Raw genomic sequence first — 13,122 nt, forward strand, 5'->3', positions numbered from 1 at the left:
GAACTCGGTTGTATTTTTGCGACTAATAATCGTATTTTTACATAAGCGAAAGGTAATTGAGATTTTCAAATGAAACAAAATAAAATTATTATCCTACTTACTATAATATGTATGTATGTAATATTTATGTGTATGGTAATGTTTGTAGGTAACAAACAAATGAATAATAAAACAATAAATAAACACCCATACTGTTCAATTATATTCAAGCTGCTTGTAGTATTAACACTATTGGTCTAAGATCCCCATATAAGACGACCTTCACCGAGCTGGTTAATGGTGAAAAGTATTTTAAGTCGAATAAGTTGATAAATATATAGCAAATGGGTTGTCTAAAAAATTTCAGTCCAGAATATTTTTTTACGATTTAAAAAAAATGTTTCTTAAACATTTCACTGGTCTGGTTTATGGACAAATTACATACCAATCTAAAGTATGAAGCCTATAGAATATGCAAATGTTAGGTTGACTATTCTTGCTAACTACTAAGTTGACCTACCTAAGGACTATGACAGTGAAAAAATAGTCAACCTAACGTTTGCATATTATATAGGATTCATATTTTCAATTAGTATGTGATTTTTCTATTAACAAAAACAGTGAATTGTGTAAGAAATAAAAAAAAACATATTCTTGACTAAAAATTTGTAGTCAACCCATTTGCAATATACTTTTTGACATATTTAATTTGATATAAAAAAGATTTCATCCACTAATCAGCTCGGTGAAGGTCGTCCTATACTGGGATCCTCTACTATATGTAGATACTGTAGGGGTGAACAATCTATGTACAAACTTGTTTTTGTGGTGTCAAGGAGCGAACTCCAGAGATAATTGCGTTATAAAAGCTACTGAGCAGTGGGTTTTATTACTACAAAGGATCCAACAGGATAAAATGGCTCTCGTACCGTCGGTAAGTTGATTTTCTTTAATATTATTAAGCAGGTATTTGCTAGATTAGGCTCATTGGCAAATTTAGATTTTCGATTTTATTTTGTCATTGTCATTTACCCATTATTGTCCCAATACTGGGTACGGGTCTCATAATTAGATGAGCTTAGGTTATCTCAGCTCATCTAATTATGATAGTCTACCAAGTGGCCAAATGCAGATTAGTAAAACATAACTTTGAGAAGATTTTTAACAGGACTCTTATGAATGTATGTTTCATCACAAGGTTTTTACACCGTTGTGGCAAATGGAAATTAATTTCTAATAAGCAATTGACTTGAACCCCAGATTATTAATGAAACTAAATATGTATTTTCAGATATTATGTGCATTGCTGATGTTTGCTGTGCTTTGTTGTGGTAAGTCTATATTAAGGTAACACTAAGAATAACACTCTTTTTCTAAAATGACATTGCAATTAATTATAACTATTAAATGTCCAGATAGATATAATTGAAAGTTTAACATAAGAATAATGTGTTTTTTTTTAATAAAATATATGTGGACAACCTAAAGAAAATGTTCTTGTCAAAAAAAAAACAAAGTCGTTATACCGAAATAGCTATGTAACAATATTTTTGTAGCACTAATTTAAGTTGGATGGTGATAATAAAAAAAAATGAATTATTAACTGTTAATACAACAAAACTTTCAGGGAAGCCCCATAATAAAGTAACAGTACAAGATCTATTAAATATAATTGCTAACTCAGACAATCCAGGGGAAGATTTAAAAAGTGTATTCGATGTAAATAAAATACACTTCGGATCGGATAACAATGACCTAAGAGGAAAAAGCACCCCTGCTCACAGTAGACCTGCTAACCAGGTTACCACAAGTACTACTACCCCCAAAATCGCACTATTAGACCTAAACCATAGTATACGTCCTACTAGTTCAGGATATGTGGCTGGCCAGAATTTCAATCATAATTCCGCAAAAGGCCATCAAAGCTCTTTAATAACTAGACCTGATTTTGGAGGTTTGTTAAATTATGGACTCGGCAACGCTGTCGGCGCAGCTCAGACGACCGCTATTCAAAGTGGTCAAATCATACAGCACACTCATGTAGCTGATTGTCAGTTAAAAGGGATTCAAGGAGCGCACGCGACAGAAGCTGCTGCTAGGACTGGACAAGCAAACGCCATCCACAATGCACAGGTACTGGACGCAGCGCGAACAGGGAACATTCAGAGGGCGCAGGCGGCCACTTTGGAGTATGCGCGAGCCGCGGAGGCCGCGAGACTCGCGGCCGCCAGTACTATGGCGCAGGTGGCTCGCGCACAGGAGGCCGGTCGCATCGCCAACGCTGCAAACTTGCAGGCAGAGCGTATCGCCAATGCGGCTCGCGTGAATTTGGCGGTGGCTGCGTCCAGGGCCGCTGGACCGGTTCAGCTGTCCAGTATAGCAAATTCTGCCACATTAGCTATCCAAGCAGCGCGTGAAACTGAAGCAGTCGCTAGATCAGGACAGGCGAATGCCATGCGCAATGCTCAGGCCCTCGACGCAGTGCGTGTAGGTAACGTGCACAGGGCACAGGCGGCCGTGTGGGAAAATACGAGGGCGGCGGAGAGCGCGAGGCAGGCGGCGGCTGGTACCGCGGCGGAGCTGGAACGTGCTGCGGAGGCCGAACGCATCGCCTACGCCGCGCGAGTGCGAGCTAACGCCATCGCCAACCTGGCGGCCGCGCAGGCGTCGGTCGCCCGGAACGCGCAGGAGAGCGCGCTGTTCTACGGTGGCTATGGCAGCGGCTATTAGTACGCAGATTTTTTAAATATCATTCACGTGTCGTAATATTGCCTATATTTATGTGCAATATTCACGGTACGCTGTATGAATAACATTTTTTTATTTTATAAGTTTTTGTACACGAAAGAAACAATTATTAATAACAAACATTATGTAAATATAGTACAAAGGACTGCTTACTTATTTCAAAATGAAATCTTTTCTTTTGTGCAGAATTATCACTCTATAAGCGTATTGTATTGTGCATACGTATTTTAACAAAGACCACGTATTTTGTTAATAAGTTATTCTTTGAATTATTTGGTGAAATAGAAGTCTTTGGTTTCTTATTTACTATTCTTGTGATCTTATTTATTCGGAATAGAGTTTTAAATAAAATAAAATACAGGAATACTATATAATTTACTCATTAAATGAAATAAGGAGCGCAGGTGCGTGCAGGCCACCTGGTGGTACCATTTTCTGTCTTCCTTTTTGGTCTAAATATTAAATTCCTATTCCCCCATTGGCACACGACATTGGGCACATACAAAAACATTCAACTATATAGGTATAATAATAGCAGACATAGACCACGCATTATTTATTGATGTCATTACCAATTGGTAATAAGTTGTTCTGAAATATGTGTCAACTGTTACCAAAGATGGAATCAGTGTGAAGAGCATAGATATACGTCAGTAGGATAATATATCTATGGTGAAGAGGGATGTTACATGAATATTTGACAAAGTTCTCTTTGTAGCTCTATATTTAATGTTTTTGGGCACATATTGTTGGGAAATGGCCACAGGAGAACGAGAAGATAAACTATGAAATATAATAAAATGAAATTCACTCCAAAAAGATACTTTTTATCTTATCTCTTTGATATTTTTATCTTTTTATCTTTTTTTTTTACTTTTTTTTTTTTATTTTTTCGAATCATTGACAGAATGACAAATCAGAAGAAGTAAAATATATGTTTTTCAGCTGCCAGCTTTATCATTATTAACCTACTTGAATATTATACATTATAAGAGGCTTGAGTTTTTGCTATATTCCAACACATATTATTATATATTTTTGTAGGTTAGTTGTAAACTTGCAAGTCGAAGAAATGATGTCATTTGGTTTTTTAAATTATCAGGGCTGGTATTTACAACCGATCTACATTTGACTCATGTAATTGCCTCAAGCTTTTTCTTGACTTTTTTCGTATATTATTGAACCTCCTTCATAATAAAATAGTTAACGTGGGCCTTTTTATGTATATTTTGTAAAGTGTCTTAAATTAAGCAATTATGTAAGTGTCCAAGTCAATTTTACTGACAAATAAATACTTACCGCTTATAGACATCTGTAATCAACCCTAAATATGATAAGAGGTCCACTTGAGATCAACCACAGGTGCGTTCTGAGGATTAACTTGGAACGCCTCGCATAAGTGCCTCCATTATCAAAACTTTCAAACTGGAACACAGCAGCGCTGAATACTGTATAAGCAGAAAAGACGTGGTGGTGGTGCCGTCGGAGTCTAACCACAAAGGGTTCAAATTGTATTCACGTTCAAAGAATTAGTAGTAACACACAGACAGTTTGATTATATTAATATAATTGAATAACAGAGTATCGCAAGGGTCAATACTTGAACTCTTGAGATTATTTAGTTATAAAAGCTACTGGACAGTAAACACTACAGTTATTCAAGATAAATAAGATAAAATGAAGCTCGTGCCGCCCGTAAGTAGATTTTGTTTTAAATGTTAGAATAATTTGGATCAGCATAAAAGTAAATGCGATATTAATGTTTTTTATTTTGGAAACAAAAATGAGATTCGTCGTCAATTCATAGTGCTATTGCTGGGCACGGATTTCCTTTCAGAGTGAAAGTTCTTAGGGCATGATCCACTGTGTTAGCCAAGTGCGGTTTGCGAAAATTCTCAAAGATTACTTCGCAATTTTTGATGTTTTTCTTTACCATTATAGCAAGTGATATTCATTTGTATTACCTATAAGTTATAGTGCGATATTTGTAGGTTGCTAATTTTATTGATTGTTTTTTTTATTTATTGAATGTGAAATATGTATGATTCGAACACTAATAATACTAATAATGTGTTTATTATATTAATTAATATATTATAGTCCGCGTAAAACTGCTAGTCCGCTCTAAAGATAGAAATGAATCGCGTCGCTATACTAAATTGTATACATTTGCAACAACAACTTCAGAGTGGACTAGCAGTTTGGCGCGAACTATACTGATATATTTATTGTTATATAATTAGTAACGTTACGTACTTGGCTCCCGACGTCATCAAAAATGTTTTAATTTTAAGTACTTACGCAATATTTAAATATTCCTTAATAACATCGTGACATACGACGTATATATTTTAAGATATACAAATTTAGGAGTACTAGTGTTTAACTATGTTTCTTTTGTTTCTTTCAGATACTATGTGCACTGCTGGTTGTTACATATTGTAATGGTAAGTTCATATTATGGACATATTCTTAGAATTCATTATTTATTTTAAAGCAATAAGTAATATTATAAACATTCATAAATCGCTTAATTGAAATTACAGGGAAGCTATATTACGGTACAGATAATTCGATAGAATTTGTACCGGAAACCAGACTCGTCAATGCAGTACCAAGTGGAGGTCACGTAAAACATGACCTTGTCGTTGTAACAAACTCACAATCCACCGAGAGTCCAGACTTTTCAGCTTCGGAAGAAGATTTTGGACAAAAAGAGCAAGGAAATGAAATTGACCAAAAAGTTTTAGATCAAATTTTTGCATCAGATAGCGTTAAAAGAGTAGATTTTGGACAAAAAGAGCAAGGAAATGAAATTGACCAAAAAGTTTTCGATCAAATTTTTGCATCAGATAGCGTTAAAAGAGTAGAATCTGGTTCAAACAATAAAAAAGTTGGTCAAATTGATCAACAGCAAAAACAAAAAGATCAAGAAAATGTAATTGACCAACAAACTTTAGACCTATGTTTGGAGTCTATTGGTTCAGAGAACAAAGAAGGTGGTCAAATTGATGAGCAGCAAAAAAATACTGATGGAGTCGGTCTAATCGACGTGAGGTTTAATGAAAAGGCGCAAGGAGTTCAAGATACCACAAGATGTGGCCAATACGGTCAAAGACTTAAACCTAGTAATCAAAACATTGATTCTACAAAACAACAAGGTACAAATTCCCATATTCCTCAAGGATTTGGAGATAACTCTAAAGTTGGTTACAATAACGTCGGGTTTACAAGTGGTCTGGAAACCGGTGGTAGTTCCACTACTCCAAGTTCTATAGCTGGACCCAAAGATACTCAGCCGAACGTAGATCCTACTTATACTATTTTTAGGCCTGTAAACCAAGGTGGTAATAGCCAGCCTATAAGGCCTATTTATCCAAATACCAGACCTGAAAATCAAGATGGAAATAGTCAGCCTGGAGTAAAACCTACTTATCCAAATACCAGACCTGGAAATCAAGATGGAAGTAGTCAGCCTGGTGTAAATCCTTTATATCCAATAAGACCTGACAATAATGGTGGAAGCAGTCAACCTGGAGTAATTCCTACTTATCCAAATAGACCTGGAAATCAGGATGGAAGTAGTCAACCTGGAGTAATTCCTACTTATCCAAATAGACCCGGAAATCAGGGTGGACGCGGTCAAACTGGAGTAATTTCTACTTATCCAATTAGACCTGGCAATCAAGATGGAAGTAGTCTACCTGGAGTAAATCCTTCATATCCAAGAAGACCTGGTAATCAAGGTGGAAGTAGTCAGCCTGGAGTAAATCCTTCATATCCAAGGAGACCTGGTAATCAAGGTGGAAGTAGTCAACCTGGAGTAAATCCTTCATATCCAAGAAGACCTGGTAATCAAGGTGGAAGCGGTCAGCGTGGTTTACACCCTAATTATCCAGTAAGACCTGACCATCAAGGTCCATTATATTGGCCTTATATTCAAATTGCTGTACCTACAGGATCAGATTATCAGGAAACACCTCATGTTAATTCAGGGTATTGGCCTGATGTCCAATACGGCTCATATAGTCCAGATTTCATGCCCGAGGGTCAAGGCGGCTTTTGGTTTGGAAATGGCCAAGGATTTATGAATGGTTACGTGAATGTACCCGAATATGGTTGGCCTTACAGTCAATATGCAGGTTATGGCAATGGTTGGTTTAGTATGGATGGCCAGGACGGCGGGCCTCATAACCACGGCTATGGATTCAATGGACATGAACATCATCATTCTCATCATCACCAGCATCCTGGCGGAAAACACCATGGTCACCACGATCATTTCAATCACAACAAGGACTGTTAGGTATAAAAGATAATCGTTTAGTTGTCAGCTTATATGCATGGGACTTATCGGCTTATTTCTCATAGCTTCACGGTTGTACAACCAGGGTAACTTTACTTAGGTGCCCTCACACCAATTTCTGTATAACAGCAGTGTTAAGCGCTTCTGTGTTCTGTTTTGAAGGCATATTTATACCAGGTGTTTCCAACTTAGTTCTTAGAGATAGCGATGCAAGTATCTGTAGCCGACTCAGGTATGACTTCTTTCTAGAATTTATTACAAATTATTTATATTACAATTATTAAGTCATCACCTAAAAAATTATAAATCTACCCATGCATGCAGTCCACCTTGGACTGCATGCATGGGTAGATTTATAATTTTTTATTTTTTTGTAACCTTGGTTGTACAGTATCATTCGTTTTAGTTAGTAACTTAATTAATTTATGCATAATGTAAATAAAATAAAAATTGTAATTAGTAATTCCTTTACCGACTATTATTTACAATTGATAATATCGAATACTGCTATTATTCTCTCCTATATATATATATATATATATATATATTATTCCTGTCATTATTCCTTCCTAATTCGGATAATATACATTGAATAACAGATGAACATACAGTCAATTTGATGTAATGTGGCTATTGCCGCTCACGGTCATCAATCAATATTTAAAAAAATATACATGTCCTAAGCACTATAATAACATGAATTAAGGCTTTTTAAAATTGGTTTTATTCACTTGTATGAGTTGTAGACTTATAATCTCAGAGGAATATTAATTGTTTAATTATTATCTTTTAATTACTGATAAATGGCACTTGAATGGCATGAAGTTCGCAGATCATTAAAATGGTACAATTTCTATAATTGCCAACTTTAATTGTTTATTCGCATTGTACTTAACAACGCCTTCACAAAAAATCGTAATGAGAGAGTTTTTTAATTATATATACATACTGTACGGGGGGGGGGGGGGTATGGGGTAGGAAGGTCCTCGAATGGAGACCACGTCTCGGCAAAAGGAGTACAGGACGCCCCCCGACCAGGTGGACTGATGACCTGAAGCGGACGGCGGGTAACCGCTGGATCCAGATCGCTCAAGACCGGTCGGAGTGGCGTAGATTAGGGGAGGCCTATGTCCAGCAGTGGACTATTACAGGCTGATGGATGGATACATACTGTACTTAACACATAAAAGTGTATGTACTGTGTATACTTATGATAGAAATTATACTTCTTTGATGTATTTCTAGGTCTAAGCCGAGCTTTGCATTTATGTGAGAGCACATAGATAGTGTGGGTGTGGAGTAAGATTAATTGATTTAAACCGGTCTATACTGCTTTTTGGCAATCGTGCATCTTGCTCACTTCTTGTACTGATAAGTGGTGCCGCTACTTTCCTTAGCGACCGGTCGTCCTTGATGCAGCACACACATACACTCGCGTCTTCCGATGAGGTCCTCCGAGGACCTCCGTTATAAATAATATTTTATCTCGTCCCGTGACGAACTCCGCATTATGACTTATATGTTATTTTCCGTGTGAGTAATGACATTTCAATTTTTTAATTTACTCTTTATTTATTATCAGTAATTATTGATATACTTACTGATAATAAATAAAGAGTAAATTAAAAAAAATGTTCAGGATTTTGTCTTGGCTGATGCCAAGACAAAATCCTAAACAACTCGGTTATTTATTTACAGAGCTATATGGCATACGAGGCTAGAAATAGAGGGTGTCTTCGTCACACCGGTATGGTGACCGCTCCGCCACGCGGGTCGTCAATAATGCGCTCATGTTTTGATCAAATCAACGACACTGACTTTGTGACAAGAAAGAGCAGGATTGCATAACATCAGCATATAGCATCTATGCCTGACTTCGACCCGGGTTGCTAATCCTGAATGTTCAGTTGGAATGCCCCATTTCTCTCTCTTTAACCAGAACACAGCAGCGCTTAATATACTACGGTATAAACACTGAAATAATTGTAGGTTCAACCGGAGTTGAAACACGAAGGGTTCTGCTATCTTTCTTCTTTTCTTTAAGTAGTAGTTAACACAGGAAAGCAAAGAAACGATTTGTTTAGCTGCAGCTTTCTTTATTGCTTTAATACTATTCTTAATCTATACAATCGTCGTAATATATGTTTTTCGCTTTGGTCAGGTTGTAGCTACTGTACATGGCCTAAAGAGCTTGACGTAAATCTAAAATCTTAGGAAGGATCGAGATTGTCTTTAACTTATCTTTTGTCATCAAACACCATCATCAAAGAATGTTAAGCACCTTTCCTTAGAAACAATATTACAGTTATTAATATTAATTATACGTCTAAAAAAAGTGTCGTCGAAATCAACTTTGCCAATGAATTTTTTATTATTTCTTGTGACACTTCTTATACTCATCCCGCAAACTGAACGCTTATTGCTTCAACAAGGCAACTCGTTCTTTCGGTTTCTCCAGGCTTGCCAAATTCGGGTGTATCCATCAACTTACAATGATAATAATCAGACACTAGTATATTTATCCAATGGTTGTTGGTTCAACTCGAATGTTTCCTTCATTTCCTTTTTTTCTTTTGTGCCATCGATATATATGTATGTGTTAATTGTATGTGTCAAGCATTTAGGCCATGTGTTACTGTTAGTTCTTCCCCGGAATGCCTAGGTTGTTCTTCTCACCCTGCGGCAGTTTAGGCGCCTCTGGTACTGAATTATTCTTAGGTACCTTCGGTGTATCTGCAGCTCCTGGCAGCGGTCCAGTACCCTCGCCGATCACGGCTGATGCCACCATGAGGAGGCATACTAATATCTGTTAACGATAAGGAGTAATTAATACTTTATTCTGTGAGAGTGATGTGATTATATTTTTATTGTATAGAAACAACAAACGAGAACAATAACTGACGGAAAGTGGCCAATGCCGCCCCATGCAGTATAAATAACAAGGCTATGAATTATTATTTTTTCGCCGACTATGTAATACAGATTAAGTACAATGTATATTTTTAATGTTGACGGCTAAATGTGCTCCCTGAACGTTTCACACACAATTAAAAAATTAAAATATTATTTATACTTTTTAGTTAGTTTGTTATTTTTATTTAGTTTATTAATTTATTTTAAGTTCTTATAATGTTAAGTTACTTTTTTGTTTTTTAAGCAATAAATAAATACTCAGTAATAAAACTCTTAGGGAAATAGGGCAAAAAAACCGGTTGACAAACTAAATTAAACAACGTTCAATTCTGTTTCGTCTAAGCCTACTTATAAATAAAAGAATAAAAATATAATGACTTACCACGACTCTTGTGGACATGGTGACTTTTCTACACTTTTCTGAAACTAACCATGTATCGTTGGTACATCCTTTTTATAATACTTTTCTGTACAAGTAAACCTGTCTTCGATATAGTGGGAAAATGTAACAATGACCCAATTAAAGTAAATTAACAGTAGTTAATCCATCACGCGGATGTGTATACAATGTTCTTTCAAAGAAATCAATCAATTAACACAAGGATATTGCAAAACTCCCCTCAAATATGTTGAAATTATTTGGTAAGCCCAAAATAATTAGATCTTTATATGAGTGCATTGTTCAGAGGTTCTGTATTTTAAATTAATTTATATTCAAAAAATGTTTCAATAACAAAGCTTTAGTAAGAACACCCTTATTCGTATTCTTCTCAGAAGCTCTTTCAATTAATACCGATATGAGGGGGGTGTGTAAAAAACAATCGGTCCGCCATCTTGGAGCGTCAGCCATATTAAATTTACAGTATCGGCACAAAAATAATAACATACACATTGTCATATTGGTCATACAAACGTACCTTATTTGCAAAATTTCTTATCCTAAAAAACACATAAGAAACATGTATATGCTTACCTTCTCTTCCTCTAAAAAGGCTCTATGTATTTATTAAAAAAAATGTTATATGTCACATCAATATTTATTAATCAAAGGATGTGAGGAAGAATGTAAAAAAATGTAAAAAAACATAAGAAAGAGCAAATAATGAAAAATAAACTTTATGGTTATAATTAAACATTATAGTCGAAAGTTGATACGAAATAAAATAAACAAAAAAATATTCATATAGGTAATTTAATTTTTTTTTCTTCTTTGTAAGTAGGATCTTCAGTATTACGTTGTGGTCTTATTTTACATAAGGCTGGAAGGGATTGACAGCCAGATCCAGAAGGTCTGGCCGAGCTGCATTGGCAGCGGCCCCCAAGATCGCGATCACAGCAATGATCTATAACAGGATAAAAAACATTACTGTTCCACTGCAGGGCACTTAGGTAATAGTTGAACACGCTGGTCAGGTGTAGATTTCATACATTTTGTACAAATATATTTTTTTACTCTCAAGAGTGTAGGAATTTATAGTCCGCGTAAAACTGCTAGTCCGTTCTGAATATAGAAATGAATCGCGTCGCCTTAGTAAATTGTATGGTGTAGTCATACAATTTACTGCTCGCGACAACTTCAGAGCGATCCTTTTCTTGAACGTGAAAGCAAATTATAATTTCTGATAAATACATAGCATTCAAAAAATTAGAGGCCAAGTACCGAATACACTGGCTTAAGGATGTTACTGCTTCGTAATTTAAAAAGTAAGTATGTATCTAATCATAAATCAATTACATTAGTGCCAGCATTCGTATAATCCAAATTTGTTTTTTACTTTGCATATTTCATCGTCTTAGATTTTTTGGATTTTTTTTTTTAACTTATTTTAGACTATAAATTGTTTCAAATTGCCTTATAACAGCACTGTCAAGTGTTGCTGTGTACTGGTTTGAAGTGTATTGTAAGGGAGAGACATACACAAAGGGTTTCAACTTCGTCTTCATGGGTAGCCATCGTCAATTTTATGCGGGACTCCTATGCTATTTGGGATTTATTACTGATCCTCGCATGGCAGTGACCGTTAGGCGGCCTATAAGCTCAATCCTTTCTTTAATTTCATTTTTAAAAAGTTAATGCACTTAGTTAATAAACTTTCTGATTAATATTCAAGTTGGCTGCTAAAAAAGTTAATGCTTAAGATATAAAGCAAAACAAAAATAAGTATGGAATGAAAAATTATAAAGGATACTCACCAAAGTAATAATATACATGTTGACAAGAATAATTTGTAGTTGTAAAGGGTGCTTCAGAAAAATTGCAGCAGGTAACATTAAGCAGATCTAAAGAGAGTGTACCTATTTATATGTACGCCTGTTCTATGATCCTGTTACCTATATAATGCAAACAACTAATTTTGATAGCAGCATGTAAATAATGATTCACACTTTTCAATATGCACTTTAATGATATGTCTATAAATAAATAAAATTAAGGGTCTTTGTGTTAAAAACATCTATACTCAAAAGCATACATTGTTGAGAATACCTATAAGACACATAATATGTATATACAATCAATGGTAAATAATATTGTACTGATTAAATTTAATATCTTCTCATTTTAAAATTACGTTTAAGCATCTATGCTTTTTTCTAAATCACAATTTATACATAAAATATCGTATTTTTAAAACATTTTTATAAAACTTTAGCCCCCGATGAATCAAACTTATCTAAAGACGGGATTTTCGTAAAGGTAGACTTATTTATTCGATACTATCTATTCTCGACTGCTTATCGACAAAGATATTTATGACCAAAATAAAATAAACAAAGCAAAAAACATAAACACAGACAGAGCCGCCGGTGAAGACAATATTTGTCCATAAATGAAATAACATTTGAATAAATATCAACTGAACAAATAATAATATTGCATTTTTAGAACAATAAAGTTTAATTGACATTACTCATTGTCTTTCTCCTTCAAAAATATTTATAAAGTAAAAGTAAAAAAGATGTGCTGATCCACAAATATATGTATCTAACATACTGTCTGTGGTACATTCATGGGCAAAATTCGTACATAATTTGCAATTTTCATTTTTTTATTCATCAATATTAATTTTTAAAATAATTTTTATTCAGGTGCAGGCGATTTTGTAAACCAATTGCAGAAGCCAAGCCAAGGATGGGTCTTTCTGTATTCTTCTACTATGATATAGCGTGACAGGGGA

The 13,122-nt window shown here is 35.1% G+C and overlaps 2 protein-coding genes and 1 long non-coding RNA gene across 3 annotated transcripts; 2 read left to right on the plus strand and 1 right to left on the minus strand.

Moving 5' to 3' along the window:
* Positions 1-386: 386 nt before the first annotated feature.
* Positions 387-3,029, plus strand: LOC140752236 (uncharacterized). Its single transcript, XM_073086454.1, has 3 exons — positions 387-913; positions 1,271-1,310; positions 1,607-3,029. Exons 1-3 carry the CDS (start codon positions 896-898, stop codon positions 2,707-2,709), a joined length of 1,161 nt encoding a protein of 386 aa, XP_072942555.1. The 5' UTR covers positions 387-895; the 3' UTR covers positions 2,710-3,029.
* A 1,375-nt stretch (positions 3,030-4,404) lies between these two features.
* On the plus strand, positions 4,405-7,373 carry LOC140752556 (uncharacterized). The gene is made up of 3 exons (XM_073086894.1): positions 4,405-4,422; positions 5,138-5,174; positions 5,274-7,373. Exons 1-3 carry the CDS (start codon positions 4,405-4,407, stop codon positions 7,031-7,033), a joined length of 1,815 nt encoding a protein of 604 aa, XP_072942995.1. The 3' UTR covers positions 7,034-7,373.
* Positions 7,374-11,122: 3,749 nt separating this feature from the next.
* On the minus strand, positions 11,123-12,314 carry LOC140752464 (uncharacterized). The gene is made up of 2 exons (XR_012103439.1): positions 12,140-12,314; positions 11,123-11,289 (listed from the first exon to the last, which is right to left on the minus strand). It is a non-coding gene; the product is annotated as an uncharacterized LOC140752464 (long non-coding RNA).
* Positions 12,315-13,122: the final 808 nt, after the last annotated feature.

This window comes from Epargyreus clarus, unplaced genomic scaffold (genome assembly GCF_041222505.1).
Source record: "Epargyreus clarus isolate Ecla_fem2 unplaced genomic scaffold, WU_Ecla_fem_2.2 ptg000024l, whole genome shotgun sequence".
In the NCBI taxonomy this organism is placed as follows: Eukaryota; Metazoa; Arthropoda; class Insecta; order Lepidoptera; family Hesperiidae; genus Epargyreus; species Epargyreus clarus.